Source organism: Anopheles coluzzii, chromosome 2 (genome assembly GCF_943734685.1).
Source record: "Anopheles coluzzii chromosome 2, AcolN3, whole genome shotgun sequence".
Lineage (NCBI taxonomy): Eukaryota > Metazoa > Arthropoda > Insecta > Diptera > Culicidae > Anopheles > Anopheles coluzzii.
This window is the reverse complement of record NC_064670.1, coordinates 99,515,118-99,537,311: the sequence shown is the minus strand read 5'-3', so window position 1 is coordinate 99,537,311 and position 22,194 is coordinate 99,515,118. Positions and strand designations below refer to the sequence as shown.

Here is a 22,194-nt window from a genome sequence, read left to right as displayed (position 1 = left end):
GTTCAATGTAAACTAAAGGATCTCCTAATTCCGATTTAATAGTCTGGAAAAGACGAAGGAAAAGACGAACGAAGATTTAGTCTGGATATGTAAAGGAGGAGTAAGGTTTATATTTTGATGTTTCTAGGGTGTTACCAGATAAAGATGAATTTGGTAGAGTGTGCAGGTTATTTTGGTGTTCTTACAATTAATTTAAACAGAACACTGTATCAATCTCGAAAAGCTTAATTACTACTTATAAAATAAATTCAAGTAGAATCAGTGTATTTACTACTCTAGAACACTTTTAACTCTTATGTTCTTCTACTTTGGCCCTATTCAGTAATACCAACATTGTCACATCACGCGTATATTATTATACCTTTTACAGGCCACTTTTGTTATTATACAAATCATTGTCGTATCAAAATTAAAACATCTTATATTTATTACATATCGTTCATCATAACCTAGTTACATGATAGCCCTATATGAAATTAGAAGTCGTTTAATTTTTTTTTCAATTTTCCATTTTATGTTCCCGATCATATCATTAAGATATTGATTCATGCTAATGGCACACCTGCTACATGAACATTTTGCGCATTTTATAGCCTAAATTGCTTCGCTCCGGGAACCATTTTTACAACCCTATCAGTTACCTTTACTTATCGATTTTTTCATCACTGTTTGCCTTCCACATTCTCTTCTGCGAGAGTGTTCTACTAGCGTTATGAAATAGGTGCACATTATTCCACTTGCGTCACTGATATCCATATCGATGCACTTCATAGTTTATAGTTTTACAGTAAGTGGATGGATGATTTTTTTTATCGATTTTACAACCTTTGCGTTTGTCCTTTGCCACGTGGAACGGGTCCAGAGATATCGTCCACACTTGTTTACCTCAACACCATGTTTTTTAGTCAGATCGGCAAGTGGGATTGTGTAGGAGTAGACGAAAGAAGGCAACTGACGCCAACATGCCAACATCTGGCACACTCTGGTAAGCTGCTGCCTGTGAGAACGATTTTATGGGACACGTTTCCCTTTTCGCTTACTACTACTACTACTAAAGCGTGACAAGCCTGGGCCTGGAAAATGGGTTAATTTGTCGCCGGGATTAAGGATGTGGTGCTCGTGGCACTAATGAACACTCACACACGCTGTCAGTTTGACGCAGGACGCTGGGACGGTGGATCGTAAAATGGGTAATCCGTTTACATGCGGTCATTGCGTTTGGTCTCCGTTATCGTCCGCACCAGCAAATGGCATTTTCGAGTGTATTGTTTTTGTCGATTGGAGTTTTGTTTTTTATTGGACACTTTTTACAGTCCCGTGCTGGAATGATTGTATGTTTATTATCGGAAAAACTATATCTAAAGGTTGATGGTAAAAGTAAAAAAGCTTAAACTGTTCTAAAACGATTTCATAATCAAAGCAAATAGAGTAACAGTTTCTTGTCTGAATCAGAAGTATTTTCGACGTTTCTTCCACTTCATTTACCGACATGTGCAAAAAGTTATCCAATGGAACGAGAAACACTTTTCCCATTTGTCTGACGTCATCGGACGACACTTGGCTAGGATCAGCTACACCTAATTGGACACGACACCCGCAAAGGATTTCCGGCCATTTGGGTTGTGGTTCTCCAAAACAGCTAACCTCAGAAATGGTACATTTGCGTACGAACCAGCTGTCCCATCGGCTCTTTTGTAACAAAAAAAACATGACACTTTCTCGTAGTTTATGGTACCAACCAACGGGGGGAAAGGTACCATTTTGCATAAATTTCGTACCCTTTGGGGAACAGCATTAAATAAAGAAGAACAAAACAAGGTAAAACTATTTATTATTTATACCACGTTGTAACCACGCAAAGCGCATTGTGTAACATTGTCAGAAAGGTGTGTGACACCACGGGCACCACGGGGCAATCGATCCTGTTGACACGTTGGCGGGTGGAATTTCGGATGGATTTCGATGCTTGTGCAAGCGTTTTACAATCGCACCCCCCCGTAGAAGCCATTCTACAATCCCACACAAATTCCCCCACAATCCGCTGGCGAGCAGGGTGAGTGGGTTTGAGGGTGGTTAAAGTACATAAAATATTCATTTTTCCCCTCCTGCGTTAAAGCGTATCCTGCGTATCCTTGCGCAGTAGCTTTGCTGCGGTATAGCTCCGCCCCAACCATGATGGCGGCCACAGAGCCCCATCTTCCCACAGGGAACGGCGTTCCAAGGGGGGGGGGGGGGGGGGAGAAGGATAGGGAATCTCAGGATACCCCAGAACGATGACGTAATGAAACCGAAGCCGAGGTTGAATTCTGTGTGGGTGGCACAGGCACAGGCGAAATTCTCGTTCTCTGCTCGACGGTGGATCCGTGCCAGCACAGCCATCACAGCTTGCGAGAACGTCGGACAGTACGGTTTTGTTTGGTGCGGAGATCTGAGCTCCTGTGGATCCGTCCTTTGTGGATACAGCGTCCCATCGGTTTTGGAGTGTGTGCCCCCGTCTGGTTGTGTAACCACTTTAGAGCACGCGAATCTGGGTGCGAATCTTATTCGGTGCCAACGGTCCACGTGAGCTTCAGGCAAAACCTGTACAGTTTTCCCGTGTATCGAACCCTGTTTTCCCTGTCGTCAGAAGGTTGTGATAGTGGGTGTGTCGGTGTGTTTGTGCGTTGAAGAATTGTTACATAATCGTTGAGACGCCAACAGTAAGTTCGAGAGAATCAAGACCACAATTCATCACGCAATACACTTTCCAGTAAAGTAGCAACACATACCAAAAGGTAAGGAAAAGAGTGATTTCCTTAAAAAAATAAAAAACTATTATATACTTTTCTAATCCCAACAGACCCAGAAAACAACAGACAGGAAAATGACGTCGATAAACGTGGAAAAGTACAAACTGTCCGACAAAACGGCAAAGCTCACAGCGAAAGGTAAGTGTTTGGCAGGAAGTGTTACGTAACGCAAGGACATTACGTAACACTTAGTGAATGATAGCGATAGCAAGAAAGTTACATTACAAGAAAGTACATTCATGTTAATATCCTTGAAAAGTTTCATGGTCCAAAATTCAAAAGAATACTATAATTTTTGCAAATACGATGCCATACAATCGCATTTGTAAACGATCGATAAATGATTCCTCAGTAATGCTAACATCATGCTCACAATAAAACGGATCACAATGTTGTGAAATGAGCTTCCTATCAAACGATGTACTTACGCTGAAAAATGGCGCGTCTTATTGAGCGTCTACTTTATTGCCCCTGGTGCTGGTAATGGCTGCAAGCTGCAGGGAAATAAAAAGCACCAAGATGGGAGAGGGGGCTATACGTTTTAAGCTCTTCGTTTGGCTAACGATCGTTTCATTAATTTCCACCAGCTCGGGCTCATTTCGGTTGATGACCTTCATTAGGACGCACACACACAAAGACGGGCGATACAAAATGGGGATTTTGCTATCCGGAGCTCTTTGTGGAGCTTGCGCGCAGGATCTTTGGAGCAGTTCATGCGCCTTGTGCCTTGGGTTGCTGTAAGCAGTATAGTGGCTGAAATTGGAATCGGAAATGAGCTTTCGGTTCTTTTTGGTACATTCTGATAGCGTAAAAATTGCATGATATCCTACAGAAAGGAGGCGCCCCTACAGGAAGTGCAAAGATCCATCTTGTAGCATCGATATCGTTTCTTTCACTTGGTAGTAGATCAGGCTGCCTAAATTAATATTCCATTGACGTCATCGGATGTTTTTCGTGTTTGGGAACAGAGGCAAAAAACAAAGAAAACAGAGTCTTTTTGGAGTGGTCACGGACAGTTGCATAACTTCGGAACACACACACGATGCGCATGTGTATGAGTTTGGGTCAGAAGACCTCAAGGATTTGTAAACAGAAATAAGCAATGGACCCCAATTTCACCACCGAATTTTGGGGACTGTTACGTCAGAGGACCAGGAAGACTGATGATGTTGAATAGCTCTTGTTTGAAGATCCTTAAAATATAACATTTTTACTTATGGTTACATTACATTTAATGTTACATATACTTTACACATGTTTGATCAGAAATAGCACAACAAAGTACAGTCTAAAAAAGGTACACCTGCATCAACGTGTATCACATCCTGTCTGCGTAAATTCTGACGCACTACCGTCACAAGTGTTACTTCCGTCCCGTCATCAACAGATTGCGCCAACAGAATGAGAAATATGTTTGCGATATTAAAATGTTTACCCATGCTGCTGGAGGGTTGCCACAGCACAAAGTGTGTGTGTGTTGCGAAGTGTCTGTCCGACAGATAAAAAGACCATCCGACGGGAAAAAGGGGGAAGCCTCCGACGTCACAAAAGCTGAAGCGCAGCATGGCAGGAAACAGATCGGTTTGAAGGTTTTTCTCCCCTCTTCCGGGAAGAGGTTTGATTATTTGCGCCCGATCTGTGACGGTGCAAAAGAAGGGGACTGATTTGTGTCGACCAACTTTTGCAAAAGGTTTTTTTGTTTGTTAAAACAACTTTAACGCTGAAAAGAACGCCGAAGGTCGTAAAATCCGTCCAAACCGTGGGACAAGTTTTAATTTGTGTGTGTGCTATTTATCAACGAACCTGCAACGTGGGGGGAAACTGCGTAAAGGAATTTGAAGAATGTGGTCGTTTATTAAATTCTCTGCGCTCTTTGTTCGTTCCTCTACATAGGGGGGGAAAAGGTAAACCAACATACAGACACAAGCATTCCAAGCAAGGAAGCGAAGGAGGGAACGAAACGGAATTGGGAAAATAGTTTCCCTCTTGTGCAGCATTGTATGCCTACATTCCTCTTCCATGTTGCACACCGTTCAGGAAGGAAAATGATGGTACCACCAAATGGAAAAATCCCGTGTTTGAGGGTCGCGCGCGCGTGAAAAGTGAAACAGCAACAGAGTAAGGGTGCACGCGTGTCACAGGCGCGGGCGCGCACGGGAGCAAGGGACACAAATATTTGGCTTGCGATATAAAACCGATTATCTACACTTTAACGGATCGTTAGTTGCAGACATAATTGAAATCACTCGTGCGCAACCAAACCAAACGGTGGCCCGGACATAGGCCGGGCAGCAGAAGCCAAACGGCCGTAGCCGCCTGCCGACCGGGGGTACTTCGCTGCAAATGCGCTTGTCGCTAGACCTGTCAGGAAAATGCAGGACATGTCGGGCTTAGTGCTACCGATTGGGTTTTGTTTTGCCATTTCGCATATCTCATATCTTGAGAGCTCTTGTAGAACACGACGAAAGGACGAAAAGTTTGTGCTAAGAAATGCTACCTTCCCTGCTCTCAACCTAATCTCGATTGCATCCGGTTGTGACAGCTTTCTTTTTGCGGAGGGAAAAATGAAACGTTTACTGGAGTGACCACTCATGCGAAGGATCTTTTGTTAGTGGTATCAAGAATCATACTTCAAGCGAAGAAAGAGGCATAAATGGATTTGATATGAGGTTTGCAAATGATAGCGATGTTGGGTTAGATAAGAGCAAATAGAAAGAGAAAAGCGAATGAACATATTCTTAGGAAAGTTTTCCACAGCATGTGTTCATTATAGCTAGTAAAAAAATCTTCTAAGGATGGGATGGATATACATAAGAATGTATCGCCAAGAAACGAATGCTGTAAAGCCTTAAGTCAGGTAACTGCATTCGAAAACGTGAATCGAAGAAACGGAGAAAGGGTAAAGCAGAAAGATAAAAGGGAAGGGTCCAAGTTGTGCCACGACAAACACATAATTGCCATACGTTCAACCAGTGATCGATAAAAAACGCGTGCAAACGAATCACTTTTACCCTTAAAGTTGCACCACATTCAACCAGGGGGTGTAGCTCAGATGGTAGAGCGCTCGCTTAGCATGTGAGAGGTACCGGGATCGATACCCGGCATCTCCAACTGGCCAAAATAGAATAGCTAACACCAAAAAGGCTATCTTTTTAAAAAAGGAATTTCAAATCTCCCTCCATTGAGGATTAAAAAAAGAAGTAATAGGAGTAAAGCCGCCACAACAATGTCATAGAAAAATGAAATAAGATATAATAATGAATATCCTGTATTGTGTTATAAAAAATAACAATGTTACCTCTGAAAGCATATAAAAATTTGCTATGAATGCCCTTTAAAACACAATGGCAACAGCAACCGGGAGAGGCCCTTTTTAAGATCAATGGAATTTCGATCACAGAATCGCGGAGTGCGAGAAAATCAATAGGAAAAGGTGCAAAATAGATTTATCATTATTTGAACATAATCTTGTAAGTTATGATAACCGCCCCAGAGAAGGGGGATCCTTTTGATACGACGTTTGCCTCCACAAGAAGCGCAACAAAAACATCCACACACAACATCCCAGGAACAAAGAAACGGAGAAGAAATGGCCACAAAATACGGGCGAACTAAGCTTATTCTTCTTCATGGGTCACAAGAGCGAAAAGGTTATCTCAGTTCGCTGCACTTGCCATAACATCCTCATCATCATTCTAGCCGGATCTAGAACAGATGCCTATGAGATGGTGAAACAACAACAACCTGCCCTATGCGAAGGGAAAATCAATTTCCTATTCATTCGCCACCCAGGATTAGGCCCAATGATGGATAGATAGATTGGTCTGCTTACCGCGCACAGGCAGGCAGGCTGGCCCCGTTGCAGCTGATCACTCCTCTAGTCCCAAAGAGTCTATAAAAATCGTTTTTCACCATTTTTGCCAACGATGGGGACCGATGCTCGAGACGAACGAGTCGAGCCGGTTGTTTTGGGCCACCACTACCTGTCAATACTGTTCATTTTTTATCTAATCCTCTGGCTCGGTGATGTGTCCCCAGAGAGACATATTGTGGCTGTGTGTGGCGGGCGCGTTTTAAGACGATGGGTAAGTGTTGCGTGTTGCAGGAAGGATTGCCCTCATCCGATAGAAACTAAGCGAGGGTGTGTGAAAAATCCTTCCACTACACTGCAAGGGTAGACAGTAGCGCTGAGAAATCCTTAATTAAAACGATATCAACACTAATTGCTCGAATGAAACACACATTCTTTCGCTGTCAAACGACGACCAAGGGGATATTCGGAATGTACTTATTCCCAGCGCGTTCTTTAGCAGTGATAGACGAAAATAGGGAAATAAATAGCTGTGTACGTCATGTTCACGTTTGAGCACGGGAGGGTGAAATTGTTTGTTTGCAAGAATAAAGGGGGAACAAGATAGACAGCGGGAAGGAGCGGATAGGAATGGATGGAAGTGGATGGGAACTTTAATATCAAAATCCCTCGTTCCAATGGTGTACGGAATTGTTACACAGGGTGGTGATGCTCTCTCAACGGCACACAGCAGGGGAGTTGCTCGGGCCAAGTCAGCTCATTTCATGATAGCCAGGTTTTGCAATATTGTGCTATTGGAGGACGCAGACGGATGCCAGTAGTAGGATTTTTTCTTCCTCAGATAGCTTTTTATTACACAAATAATTGCTAATTGAGGATTTCTGTGACTAGTAGTTTTAAAGCCAGCTCGAAGCCTGGGATATATTTATATTTATTACTTTGGCTTTCGAGGGTAAGTTTATGGCATAGGATTATTCGAAGAAACACTGATGCTTGTGGTCTACTGTTTTTGTATTTAGAGCATAAATATATAGAGCAAATCAAGCATGTTTTAAAGCTGATAGTATTTCTTTAAAACAATTTAACTACCCTCGCTACATTTCATCCCCCCCCACTAATCGTACAGTGCTGATCTATTTATAAACACAAACACCCAATTTCAGGTGTTTTGAGCACGGCCCAACCATACGGTGGCCCTTTCACTCGTCGCGACACCAACGTGAACGGACTGTCTGATTACGCGCGATTACAGTGCCAACACAGTGCAAGGTATGCTGACGCACGCACTCGGTTGTCCACCACCCCACCACGCCCAAGGGTGGAAGGGGTATAATGGACACATTTAATCGGGATCGCGGAGTGTGTGTGTTTGTACGAGTTTAAACCAGTTCACGCGCGCGTTGATCGAAAAAGTATGCTGCGGCAGGCAATTTTACCAAAACAATTGCTCTCTTCTCAACCAGGGGGTGTAGCTCAGATGGTAGAGCGCTCGCTTAGCATGTGAGAGGTACCGGGATCGATACCCGGCATCTCCAAGGAAATCCATCTTTTTTAATTGAGGGCAGTGATGGTAAGAATCTTTCCTAAAAACGAGCAGCAAAACATTTAATACATCATATATGTCGGATTGTGTTTGATGAAGTTATTGAAAGATAAATATTGCTTGCATCTATATGGAAAGTGTTCATAAAAATACTTAAAAACTTCTTCAAAGAGAAATATAATCGTATTTTTCTTCTTTTTCCAAAACCCCTTTCTTTTTATACACATTAAAGATATCATCCCGGTGGTGCAGTCGTCCGATTCGGCGGAAACGCGCGAGTTCCTGAACAAAATCGCCGAGCTGCTGGTCGACTACGTCAACATACAGAACGACCGGAAGGAGAAGATCCTTGACTTCCACCATCCGGAGGACATGAAGAAGCTGCTTACGCTGGACATCCCCGAGGACGCAGTCACACTGCAACAGCTGGTGAAGGACTGTGCCATGACGCTCAAGTACCAGGTCAAGACAGGTAGGTGTAGGCGTGGGAAGGATACGCGGACGTAGCAGAAAAAAGGTCACACATTAAATCCCGACCCGTTTTGGGGGCAAAACACAACAATCCAACAACAGTCCCACTCCCACAGATTATACTGCTTTGGCATCCAATATGGCGCCCTGATGCGGGTTTCGGGTTTCCATGGTTGCACATGGTGCGAAATGGGAAAATAAGTGAAAACAGACGTATATCCGGATCAGCATCAAACCAAAAACCCCGGGAAAAGTTGGGCAACAAATTGGGCCGTTTTAGCTTCACCAGAGGGGTTTGATTTATTTGGACGTGCTCAACGAAATGGTTACAGGTTTCACCTAATGCGTCTTAGTGCCCGTGGACTACTATCCCATGCAGCGAAAGATGTCCGTAACAGCTTAAGCAACGCGTGTCCTTCACCAGACGCAGATTGAATTCAGTGAAGGAGCTGTAACGTCAGGAAGTGGAATCATTTATCAAACGTATACCTTCCGGAGGTGACGCAAAAAGGTGCTTAACCAATGGCAAACGCTTGCTCATTAGTTGGGCCGTTTAGGAGCAATTAACTCCACTTCAGAGCACTATTCTGTGCAGGGACATGCAGCAAGCCTCTTATCTGTACGAGTGATGTGATTTCTGCAGTCGTAGTTTCCCTGTGCCTGTGCCAATCGTCAAACACTCCCAAAAAAATCGCAAAATAAGGATCCGATTACGCCGGATATTACCTACCTTATCTGGTCGGGGTATGGTATGGTGTTCATCTTGTTTTTGCTCTCTTGTGTTCACTTCCTGTCATTCCTCCCGAAACATCCTGACATAGGCGTCCGCCCCCTTTCGGTCGGTGCGATAAGGACCTACTTTTCCCTGCTTCGCAATGTTGGAGTAGCGACACTTAGGAAGCTAAAATATTTGCGGATGATATTCGATACCCCCTCGCTGCAGGGGGACATAAATCTCACCACGAAGAGTCATAATCTGGATGATTTCTTTTCACCTTTTTCTTGATGGGGAAACGGGAAGGGAACGCTATCTATGATGAAGATATGACAGACGGAAACAGCCACCACAATCACACTGGGAGGCGTGTGAACGGATAGCAGTAATGGAATGAAAATGTTGACATTCGAAGTAGGCGCCGAGAGGCTTTACTAGAGGGATCGAAAAGTCAAGATGCATAGATGGGTTTTAATTGAATTTATAAACCTTTTCCTACAAGTTTGAACACTCCCTTTCTATCAATTGGAACGTGATTATAAAGTTTCTTCTTCGTGTGTTCCCTTTTTTTTGGCTAGCGACCACAAACAATACATGTAATCTTCTTTGCCGTGGTCGCTTTTTCCTCCCGCCAAAAGGCACCTTTTCATCGCACGTGGACACGTGGCCAAGATTAGATCAATAAACAGTAATAAATAGCGGATCAGGGGGAAAACTGCCTGCTAGCCAACATTTCCTGTACCACCAACTGTCGGCCTGCCGAACGGGAGAACCCTTACATCGAGGAAAAATCGGGACGAAAAGAAAAGCGCGTTATAAGTCGAATTTTCGAGGCAGGGTTCGCACAAGCGTATGCGTATGACGGGCCGATGTCAGCCACAGCAGCAGCAGAAGGCAGCAGTCATCATCCTTCAGCAAGAGTGAAATATGTTAATGTACGATGAATGAGGATTAAATTCTTCGGGATGCTGCTTCTGCTCCTATTGCTATTATTTTTTAACATTACTCGGGTCGTGAAGGCGCCTTGAGCCAACAACAAGGGAAGGTCCTTGGGTTGGCAGATTGAATGTATTTTATTACCACCTAATTCCATTATCCTTTGAGGCTAAACTCTCCCAGCGGGAGTCGGTGGGAGAATGTGTTTTTGCCACTCGCCGTCGGCCGTCGAGAACGCTGCGTGGCGTTTTTCGGCGACTAAGTGTGGTATGGAGATCAATTGGCGTGTTTATTGTGTTGGTACGTGATTGATTGCGGCTTTTTGTTATCACCTCAAAAGCACTCCAACCGCATTTAATTAATGACGCGCGTGTGCGTTTTTGTTGAGGGAAGGGAGGAGCTCTTTTTGGAGTTTAAAGTCATGAGAGACGTATAGATTAGTTTTAATGAATTTTAAACAATATTAAAGTAGCTTTAGTACTACGAATTGTTCTTGATTTGCAATCAATTTATACATCAATACACTCTCAAACCCTTACACATTCCAAACCACCAAATAGCTCAATCGATTGTACTTCTCTGCCAATGTCCTGCTGCTGCTAAATCTCTTCACAATTGAATCACACTCCAACGCTACAGGACATCGAATCTGCCCATCAAAGTTACACCCGGCATGCACCGGATGTGCTCCCGGAAGTGTCGGAATGGTCGTCGAAAACATTCCCAAATCCCAAGACGAGGGAGATCGATTCGTTGCGGCTCGATGAAATAGTAATCAGCAGCAACAGGGGTGAATTCAAGGTACGCGCAAACTTTGCGCAGAGACACACAGACACAGCTCGCTGTAATTGAATTCGAACGTGTGCGGTAGTCGCGGTCGAGATTATGGTCGAAGGGTTGCCTAACATTCACTCTGGCCGTAATCCACTCTGTATCTCCCCCTTCAGGAAAGAGGGCTTTTGTCGGTTCACTCCACCGTACAAGGGAGGTTTCCGTTGATTGTTGACATTCTTTTAGGAGCACCACCCTCCCGATTGCGCTCCCCGATTTGTTTGTAAAACAGCAAATGCAACAGCAATAGATTAGCCTTTTTGCAACGCATGGGCCAACGAAGTCCGAGTGAGATTTAATCCTTTTCCCAAACAAATAAACAGACACTTTGGTTACCCCTTGTAGAGGTTTTTTTGTGGAACTGATTCCATTTTCCAGCATCTGTTTTCGATCCGATAGTGGTTGAGTAGCAGATTTACATAAGCCTCCGAGAGCCTACGCTTCTAGAGGTTGCTATGATACAGATGATGTAGGCCGACTTCTTCCGTTCGAACGCCGCTTACTCCTCCTGGAGCAGAGCCTGGCAGGTTGGATTATTACGCCACATTTAGCAGGAGATGGTGATTGTTTTGCTGGCTGCCCTAGTCGCACAGTGGTTCCATCATCCCGCGTAACAGCGGACTCTACTCCCATAATTAATGGCCCCGTAGCTCTCAAATCCTGCCTAAAGCCTCTCGGCAGCAGCAAATCTCTTGATGGATTGAGGAGGTTGTCTGTCCCCTTCGTACCGATATATGTCTATTAAAATCCGGTTGCCGTTGTACTATATTTTCTCTTCTTTTTCTTCTTCTTCTTTGACAGGACATCCCCATTTCTTCAATCAGCTGTCGTGCGGTCTGGACGTGGTGTCGATGGCGGGCGAGTGGCTGACGGCAACTGCCAACACCAACATGTTCACGTACGAAATTGCCCCAGTGTTCATCCTGATGGAGAACGTCGTGCTGTCGAAGATGCGCAAGATCATTGGCTGGGACGGTGGTGATTCGATCCTGGCGCCCGGTGGCTCCATCTCGAACCTGTACGCGTTCCTGGCCGCCCGGCACAAGATGTTCCCGAACTACAAGGAGCATGGGGCACGTGCCCTGCCGGGTGAGTTGGTCATGTTCACGTCGGACCAGTGCCACTACTCGGTCAAGTCGTGTGCGGCCGTGTGTGGGCTCGGCACGGACAACTGCGTGATGGTACCGTCGGACGAGCACGGCCGGCTGATTCCGGCCGAACTGGAGCGGCTGATTCTGGAGCGCAAGGCACGGGGCCAGATTCCATTCTTCGTGAATGCGACTGCCGGCACTACCGTGCTCGGTGCGTTCGATCCAATCAACGCGGTGGCCGACATTTGCGAAAAGTACAACTGCTGGTTCCACGTTGATGTAAGTGTTCTTTAGTGCTTTTTTAACTGTGTCTTTTTCTTATTCGTTGGAACATACTTTGCCATTTTGCTTTCGTTTCATACCAATTTTCCTTTCATTATTATTTTTCTGATTCTACGTGTTTAACAATAACTTTAAGACACTTAGCATGAATTTTAAAGCATTTCCATCTTCTTCAACTCTGCTTTCCTTTCAGGCCGCTTGGGGTGGTGGTTTGCTGCTGTCGAAAAAGTACCGCCATCCACGCTTTACCGGCATCGAAAGGTACGTAGCAAAACGGTTGGCCGCTTCCGGCATGCCTTTGGACACGCACTTCTTCTATCTCTTCCAATGCTGTGGCTTGAATAAAATCGATGGCCATCCAAAAACCGACCAGCATGTTAAGAGGCTGCAATTAGCGAAACAACACACACGCACACACAGGCCGCCGACGCTTTAATCTTCCAACGGAGATGGCCTTGGTTTCCCTCTCGCACACAGCCCCAATCTGAACGCATCGCTGAAGTCAAACAATTGACATTGGGAATGAACAGAGAGGAAAAATCCTTCCCCGGAACAACCTTCTCTGTGGAAATGGAAGTAGAAAAATGTGAAAAACGTAATTTTTATCCTTACCCGGGCATCCACGTGCTGCAACCCACACACACTCACTACAGCTGCGTGTGTGCGTGTCTGTTTGGAGGTTATTATGCCGGTGACTTTAATCACTCACTCGACTGTCAAAACTGAATGTCGGCTGTCCCTTCTGTTCACTAGCTTCCGGGGCACCATGTGGCAGTGACGATGTGCTCGCGTCACGCTGCGATGCTTGCTTTGATAGAAACAGGTTAGGACTATTGTAAGGATGTGCATTTAGTGTGCGCATTCTAGTCGCAAGTGTGTGCCGTTTGCTGGCTTTAGAAATACTTCTACTTTAGAAATACCTTGAGGGTTAATTCTTGTGGCACCCGCGTTTCTTTTTTTTTTTAATATTTCCTTTTGTCAAACTTCCCTTTCAAACATCGAAACACATACACATAAACATGGAGGAATCTGTCGGTAAGAAAGGAAAATTAAAATACCCAAACCGTGAAAAGTCAGGATGGTCACAACTGGCAACATCCGGCAGGCAGCTTCATCCATTGTGCCACCCTTTCCTATGTTCCGAATGGGCCCGGGCAATGCTTATTGGTTTTGCGTTCATCCACATCCGAGGACTTACCAGGGGTACGGTCTAAGGCGGAACGGAACTCGGTGTCGGAGTCTGTAACTAATTGTTACGAAATTAAATTCCTACAACGCATAGCGTAGGGTACGCGTTGGGTCGATTTTATGCCTGTAACAGCTTGCCAGACATGGGCTTTTTGAGTTAGAGACTACTTTTCTTTTCCTATACATTGTGTCTTTGCACTCAGTTTAGTGCCAAAAACCTTCTCATGTACTGCTGAGTCGTGACTCGTGTGCTCGTGTACTTACGCCTTTGCCTCATCATTTCCACATTGCACTACATAATTAATCAAAAGTCTGCCAGGGGCCACTAACGAAAAAAGTCACCCAAAGTTAATCAACACTTTGCATCGAAAATCTGTCCAATCATTAACATACTATCCGAGAGAAAGGTCGTACGTCCAAGGACATTCAAACTGTCATTAGGCTAAAAGCTTTTCCAGATTGACGCGAGGAAAGTGCGCGAATCAAACCGCGAAATCCCTATCCCACGAAAGCCGGGTGAAAGTTGGATGCTGTGTTGGAATAAATTGTAATTTTATGATAATCCCACGACTGCACGGTAGACCGCAACTAGACTGAGTGATTTTGTTGTTGTTGTTGTTTTTTTTCGTTTAAAATTTCAACCTCAATCACGGTAACAATTGGTAGGTGTGAGTGTGCATTATTGGGCAGATGACGTTGAACAACGTTAGTAAAATGTTTGCGCAAATTTAATTCCAGAAAAATTGAATAGATTAGAAGGCTTTACTGAATTGCTCGGGGAAGTAATTAATGTTTAATTAAAGTGTCTAGAATTACCTCTATTTTTTCACATGGTACAGAGCATAAAGAAATAGAGAAAACAATGGTTTCGTAACATGTAACAAGACCAGTAGGAAATATTTCCCATTAGAAATTTCTATTTTCCAACCAACAACTGTGTTCGCTACCATACCATGGGACCAGGATTATGCACTTAAAACCCTGCAAACAGTGAGTGAATTATGTGCGCTACCGGCATTTCACATAATGGCTCTCAAGCGACCTGTCCCGGTCAAATCCCTGACTTGTTTAATCCAGGGCACTGCGAGATATGGCCACAACACACCTGTGCAACAAACCTTCAGCTACAGCACGAGAGGATGTCCCAATGTTTGAAATGTAGGATTACTGCACTGATTTGAGCACTCATGCGTGTTTTTGAGGACTTCACTTAAAGAATGAGCCTTATTTTAAATATAATTTTACGTTATCATTTCAACCTTTTACTCCCAGCGAGAAGTGACTGTCGCAGACTGACTTTGTGGTACACTTGAAGGCCTTATGCTTCCAATAAACAATCCAATGCGCTTCTGTTCAAACACCGATAAGTGACTTCATGCAAATTCCCTTGTGCTAACAAATGAAAAATCGTACGTACGCGACCGTTGTGTACATAAAATTAATTCTTAAACACTCCCCCGGGTGTCTGTGTGTGTGTGTGGTTGCTCGTGAAAAATTTGTCATCGCCCTAAAACGCCACCGAGGAAAGCGTACGCAAGGCACATCCGCATGGAACCCCTTCTTTAAACAGTTTACTCCCCTTGTTTTTCTCCGGATCCTTTCCCAAATCATCATGCCCATCGTGGTGGTGGTGTGATAAGAAAAGGACAGCAACTGACTAACAAAAACACCGGAATATTACAATGGTACCATTTTTTTTTCTTTCTGACTTCCACAGATGCGACTCGATCACATGGAACCCGCACAAGCTGATGGGTGCGCTGCTGCAGTGTTCAACGATTCACTTCAAGGAGGATGTAAGTAGCCTGACGCCACCGTACACCGGCATGTTTTTATTACCATGCACACCCCGTGATTGAACTAGTTATGCCCGGAAACTACCCCAGAGAAACCCCAAAAAAAGAATATGACGAGCAGTCGTAAATCAGGCGCATTTAATTTGCGCGCAATACGTTACGCGCTCGTTATGGCGCAATGTGGGAGCAATGGGCTTGCCCAACATCCAAGTTGGCGTTGTCCGGCGTTCCACGTGCGGAGCACAATTTGCTTGCGTAAAGTGTTTTTTATCCAACTTTTCCAACAAACCCAATATGCGAAGGTGCAGGGAGAGAGAGAGAGAGAGATGTTAGGGAACTGGATGATGGAAGTTTTAGTCGCGTAATCCTCTCCAAATCCCTGCTCCCTGATACCGACTTTCCCAACGATAAACACATCCGAATTGGGGATTGAAAGTGGCAGTAAATTGATGAACCATGTTCTGGTGCGTTATTTGCTTCTACGATTGATTGCCACCGTTGGATGGGAGTGTTTGGGAGAGGCCCGTATCTGTACGAACATTGTGGGAACCACAGCTGTGGCCGTTTCCAGCCCACGGGTTGTCTTAAATGGTGCAAGTTTTTAAAACACAGACAGTGTTGAATTGCCCGAAACATGGTCTGGTGAGATGAAGAAAATCAATTTCAAAATATAAGCACACTGTCTCATTGGAGTTGCCGAAACTGAAGGAAACCCGTTCGTTTGAAAGTATATTCCACGAAAGCCATCGTAGTGGTGATGATCTTTCATAGCTCAATAGGTAATTCGAAAACTCATTTAAAAAAACCCAAAAGTTGACAAAACATTTCTAGGATTTCTGATGAATTTAGGCTGCTGACCTACTAGAAGTTGTCTTTCAACTACCAACCTAGAATCCGGTATAAATTGTCAAATTAAAACATTTCAAGTTAACTCTGATAATTGGAGCATATGCCCTTATATGTATCCCTAACAAGCATTCCAGCTCCAAGCATTCAAACTTCTAACATACTATTTCCTCCCATACCGTCCCCAAGGGTCTCCTGATTAGCTGCAACCAGATGTCCGCCGAGTACCTGTTCATGACGGACAAGCTGTACGACATCAGCTACGACACCGGCGACAAGGTGATCCAGTGCGGCCGGCACAACGACATCTTCAAGCTGTGGCTGCAGTGGCGCTCCAAGGGTACGGAAGGGTTCGGCAAGCACATGGACCACCTGATGGAGCTGGCCGAGTACGAGGTGAAGCGCATCAAGCAGCAGTCGGACAAGTTCTACCTAATCATGGAGCCGGAGTGCGTGAACGTTTCCTTCTGGTACATCCCGAAGCGCCTGCGGGGCGTACCGCACGACGCGAAGAAGGAGCAGGAGCTGGCCAAAATCTGCCCGATCATTAAGTCGCGCATGATGATGTCCGGCACGCTGATGGTCGGCTACCAGCCGGACGACCGTCGTCCGAACTTTTTCCGCTCAATCATTTCCTCGATTGCCGTCACGGAGGCGGACGTTGATTTCATGCTGAACGAGATCGACCGTCTCGGGCAGGATCTGTAAGCTGCCGGCGAGGTAGGCGGTGGGTGTTGTATGTGTGTAAGTACGTGTCAAAAACGCATTTAAAAGTGCACAAACACACACATTTTAAAACAAAATCGAATCCAACCAATGAGTATCAGTTGTGAAGACATATCAATATCTTCAACCAAGTTGTAGTGTTGTGTGGCCACATCTCCAGACGCCACGCGCAAAGGACAAACTGGCGAGCCAACAACATAAGCACACACAAAACACTGGCTTTATTTATCATAACGAAATCTGTGAGTGTGGTTTTTAAATCGCAAATACCGTTATTTAAGATGTAATGCTAGTTTAGATGAACCCCCCCCCCCTCCACGTAGGGAAGAGATTTATTTCTGTTAGCTGCATATTATGTCAAAGACATATCACTTTGTTCAGAACCCTTGTTAAACGGATGCATTTAAATCTTCCAAAAAAAAAAAAAAGAAGCGGTTAGTCGGTTCCGTTACCTACTTACCTCTAGTATGGGTTTGTTTTTAGTGAAATTTTATTAAGATTTCCCATTTGAAAAAGCCACTCAAACTATTTACCGGAATCTTGACTGTTGAAACTCCTCCCCCTGCCTGTGGGAAGCCCAAGAGAGGTGGGGAGATAAAAAAAAAGAAATATATATACACAAAAAAACTACAAAAAAAGCAAAGCAAAAACATGACGATAAAAACGCTAGAGAGATATATATACATATGTACACAACCCTCCCCACTCTATATATATGTATACTTATACACGGAATTTACGACAACCTTCAATCACAACATCACAGAACTCAGCCACGTGTTTTGGCGTTTTGGAACGCGTGGGGAAATGCAGCCAGTCTTTGCGCGGACGCAGTTCCACCAAATCGGTTGCATCGATGGCGTTTCATTAATTTGGTTTTTCTCATATTGCCTCATCAAACCCCAAACACCCAAAGTTACTTGTTGACTACTACCACAATGTCTCACGCAAATTTGTCTCGCGGTGTTGCTCGACGTACTCGAGATAGTTGAATGTGCGCGATGTAGATGCAAAAGAACGAACAGAACCATAAAGCTATCACCACTACCACGTTGCATTTTCGACCGTCTATAACCGTAAAAACGAAACCGAAGGCATTTACGAAACCACACTACAATAGTCCAAAGTCAAGCAAAGTTAGTGACAAATTACGTTATTTACAATTGAGTAAGCATATCTCACTTATCATGCCCTTTTTTTTGGGGTTGCCCCTTAAGGTGAACCTTTTACACCGGACATTGTGTTGCAGCAAAAAAAAGAAGCGATTGTTGTACGACCGGGTATAAAGATATATGTAAATATTAGGCTTTTAGGTATGTTGAACGCTTCATGTCTCCTACCGTGTGGGCAGGAAAGCAAAGGAGGGAGATAAAAACCATTGGTTAGGTATGTGGCAAGATAAAAACGACAAGCGAATGAAAGAGAAAAAACGGAAAAGAAAACAAACCCTGTGACTGAGAATGTTATCGCTACGCGAATATATATATACTGTTGAGAGCTGTGCTGTGCTGTGTGTGTGTATCCTGTAGTAGCGCGATCGTCGTCCAGCTCCTTCATCGCCCATTGTGATAAGAAAGATGTAGACTAATCTTGCAAATGCGATGGGCGATCAAAGAGTTAGTCCACACGAGGCGCGCGTGTGTGTGAATGTGTAGCAAAAAAGTGTTATAAATTGTATGGTGACCGGAAGTTTCGCGGTAAGGGACTGAAACGCATTCGTTTAAGTTGCTCGTATTAGCCGTCTTCTGTTACTGTTCCGTGTTTTAGTAATTCCGTTACAGCAGTCTGTTGTTACGTTCGTAGTTTTGATGCCACAAACCACAAATCACAGCGTGTAGAGCTAACGAGAATAGCAGGAGAATGTGTGGTGAGTTGTAAGTTAGTTATGCTGTAATGAGTAGAGATCCCGCGACGACACCGGTCGACAAAGTCGACATAGCAACCGGCGCACCGGAACGCAGGGTTGAAGGGGTATCCGCTGTTTTAGTAGCGAATTTTACTTTTAAGTGAAGTGAGTGTAGGACGAATGTAACAAACACACACACACACAAACGAAACGACAAAATCACAAAGTCTTCCTTCAAATGAAATGTTAATTAATAGAACGATTCGCGCTCACTCTCAGATACACGCTCGTTTGCCGACGATGGGATATGATCGGTGTGGGATGAACCTCTAAACTTAAGAGAGAAGGAAGAAGAGAGAAGGAAGAAGAGATAACGAGAGAGAGATAAAGAGAGAGAGAGAGTAATAGAGATGGTAAAAGAGATCTCCCTACCCATTCCATCGTCACCTTCTGTATATTTCATCTCGAAAGTGATGTGAATCGTTTATGTAATTGTAATGTGAACGCAAAATTAGCCAAAATGCGCTCCCCCCAAAAACACAGACAAAAAAAACTATATATATGTATACACGATGCATTAACACATGGGGGAGAGAGCATGTTTAAAACCGCCGTAGTCGAAACAGCAGTTAAAAACAATTACACACGTACATGTACAATATAGGTTTGGCTTCAGTTGCTTCACCACTGCATCTGCATCCGAGTGAGATGCATCTAATATTCTGCGCAAAAAAGAAGAAGAAGAAGAAGAAGAAAAAAGCAGCACCACTACGTACGTTTGCCTAACGTTATCTTCTTCCATTTATCCCTTCCCACTGTCCCGCCCCACTTTTTGCTTGTCGAGCCAAAAATTCCAATGCAATAGGCGATGCGATTGTGCAATGTGTTAAGGTAACAAGAAAAGAAGAAGAAAAACAAATCGATAACAAAAAACCATACAACTAAACAGCGAAAATCAATTATAATCCCGACAAAGCAAACGCACAGCAGAACAGGACAACCCGTGTGGCGTTGAAAGTAACAAACGAAACTACATAAATACATACACACAAGCAGAATATGCAAAACATGCAAAAAAAAAACACATTAAACGAATCTCTCCTTTATCCCCATAGATGTTATGTGTTGTTGGAACTAAAATAAAGAATTGAACAAAACGAAAAGAAAACAAACAAAAAACGAACATAAAACTTGCCCCCAACAAGAGACGGTATAACAATAGCAACATCAACAAGAGCATGAAAAAAAAACAAACACACACACACAAACAAAACACCTGGATAAGAATGCATTAATAAAGGCGTATAATATCTATTGGAAATTGTAGCTGTAAAAAACCAACACGACTGCAACTGGTCACTGCCAGCTATTACTCCTCCGCGTGTAATGCGCCTCCGAAAACTGAAGAAACTGGGTGGTTGGGTGGATGAGTGTGTGTGTTACTCGAACGGCGTGGCCGGAAGTACGACACCGGCGCAAGATCCGAACCCGATGCGCAACCCGTCGGCCCCGGTACAGTAGCCGCGGATCAGCACCTCGTCGTGGTCCTGGAGAAATTTGCGCGTCTCCCCACCGGCCAGCGAAACCTGCTTCGTGCCCTTCCAGCTTAGCTCCAGCATCGAGCCGAACGAGTCGGACGCGTCGCCGCTGATCGTGCCCGACGCCATCAGGTCGCCCGGCTTCAAATTACACCCGGTGACGGTGTGATGTGCGATCTGCTGCAGCGCCGTCCAGTACAGGTTGCGGTAGTTGGACCGGCAGACCGTCGTTGCTACGCCGGTTGTCTTCGCTGCGGGTTTGGGTGGAAAGGAAGAATCAAGAACACGCGCACACACACGAGAAACGCATTAAGAAACGTGAAATATTCAAATGCCGATCGAAGAAAACAAAAACAGGTTTCGATTTCGATGCCAAGACCGGTTCCAAGGGGAAGAAATCATTATCTACGACTTACGTTTGATGTCAACCTCCAGCTTGATGTCGAAGTTGAACTGCTGCTCGTGCTGCAGGTACGGGAACGGTGCCGGATCCTGCGGGAAGTTATCCACCCGGAACGGTTCCAGCGCCGCCACCGGTACGACCCACGGCGAGATCGTGGTGCCGAGATTTTTCGCCGTAAACGGGCCGAGCGGTACGTACTCCCACTTCTGGATGTCCCGTGCGCTCCAGTCGTTCATCAGCACGAAGCCGAACACGCGCCGGGCCGCGTCCCGCACCGACACCCGCTCGCCGAGCGCGGTCGGCGGTCCACCGACGAAGAATGCCATCTCCAGCTCGAAGTCAAACAGCCGGCAAGGGCCGAACGCCGGTTCGGCACCCTCGACCGGGAGCGTTTGGCCGTACGGGCGGCGGATCGGGGTGCCCGACACGACGACCGAGCTCGCCCGCCCATGGTACCCGACCGGCAGATGCTTCCAGTTCGGCATCAGTGCGTTCTCCTTGCCGCGGAACATGACGCCCACGTTCGTGGCGTGATGGATCGACGAGTAAAAGTCCGTATAGTCGCCGATCGTGGCCGGCAGGTGCATCTGGGCGTCGGACTGTGCCACCAGCGCTCGCTGCTGCAGGGCGGCGTCCTTGTGCAGCGCTGAACCCTCCAGCAGCAGCTCCTTCGTAGTGCGTCTCACCTCATCCCACGCTTCCCAGCCGAGCGACATGAGATCGTTCAGGACGGTCGACTTTAGCGCACCCTTAGGGGGTGGGCGGTAATGGAACGGTGAAGAAAGAACACTTTAGTTTGTATTATAAAAATAAGGTAAATCGTAACAAATAAGCTTACCTGCACTCGCTCCGGGTAGAAGCTGAGCACCGCGGACAGGTCAAGGATCTGCTCACCGATTGCCACGCCAATACGGGCAGTAGGCTGTGAAAGAGAGCGGACCGCGTTGCCATGAGAGCCCGGGTTGCGTTATGCTTAGCGATATCCCCCCCCCCCCCCCCCCACAACCAACCAACTTACGTTGCCGGCGGTGCTGAACACACCGTACGGAAGGTTCTCCAGCGGGAAATCGCTTCCCTGCGGCACAGTAACAAACGACATGGTTCGGCCGGGCGTCGACGGGTTCGTGGATAGCTCCGGTAGCAAAGACGACGGGCACGGAATGCAGACACAAAGCACTGTGACGAGTGTCGCTAACGACGGCAAGCGGGGAAGAGCCAACGTTTCGTATGCTACCTCGCGATAGCGCTCACGGTCGATAACTAATTCCGTTCCGGTGTGGTTCTACGCCCCAAACCAGAACAGAAAGCCTGCCGCGCGTGCGGGTGGAGGGGAGCACGATCGAGCCCATGTTTACGGCGCCGACCGTGCGACCGGTTATGGT

General features: G+C 45.4%; 2 protein-coding genes and 2 non-coding genes across 4 annotated transcripts; 3 read left to right on the top strand and 1 right to left on the bottom strand.

Annotated features, from left to right (window-relative positions):
• Nucleotides 1-2,333: 2,333 nt before the first annotated feature.
• LOC120952902 (glutamate decarboxylase) lies at nt 2,334-18,760 on the top strand. Its single transcript, XM_040372471.2, has 7 exons — nt 2,334-2,774; nt 2,840-2,927; nt 8,376-8,615; nt 11,898-12,466; nt 12,663-12,730; nt 15,375-15,453; nt 16,489-18,760. Exons 2-7 carry the CDS (start codon nt 2,864-2,866, stop codon nt 17,005-17,007), a joined length of 1,539 nt encoding a protein of 512 aa, XP_040228405.1. The 5' UTR covers nt 2,334-2,774; nt 2,840-2,863; the 3' UTR covers nt 17,008-18,760.
• Nucleotides 5,827-5,899, top strand: Trnaa-agc (transfer RNA alanine (anticodon AGC)). The gene has a single exon. It is a non-coding gene; the product is annotated as a tRNA-Ala (tRNA).
• Nucleotides 8,063-8,135, top strand: Trnaa-agc (transfer RNA alanine (anticodon AGC)). The gene has a single exon. It is a non-coding gene; the product is annotated as a tRNA-Ala (tRNA).
• A 1,392-nt stretch (nt 18,761-20,152) lies between the features above and the next one.
• On the bottom strand, nt 20,153-22,087 carry LOC120952903 (fumarylacetoacetase). Its single transcript, XM_040372472.2, has 4 exons — nt 21,831-22,087; nt 21,651-21,734; nt 20,826-21,561; nt 20,153-20,660 (listed from the first exon to the last, which is right to left on the bottom strand). The coding sequence occupies exons 1-4, from the start codon at nt 21,909-21,911 to the stop codon at nt 20,311-20,313; spliced, it is 1,251 nt and encodes a 416-aa protein (XP_040228406.1). The 5' UTR covers nt 21,912-22,087; the 3' UTR covers nt 20,153-20,310.
• Between the last annotated feature and the right edge of the window lie 107 nt (nt 22,088-22,194).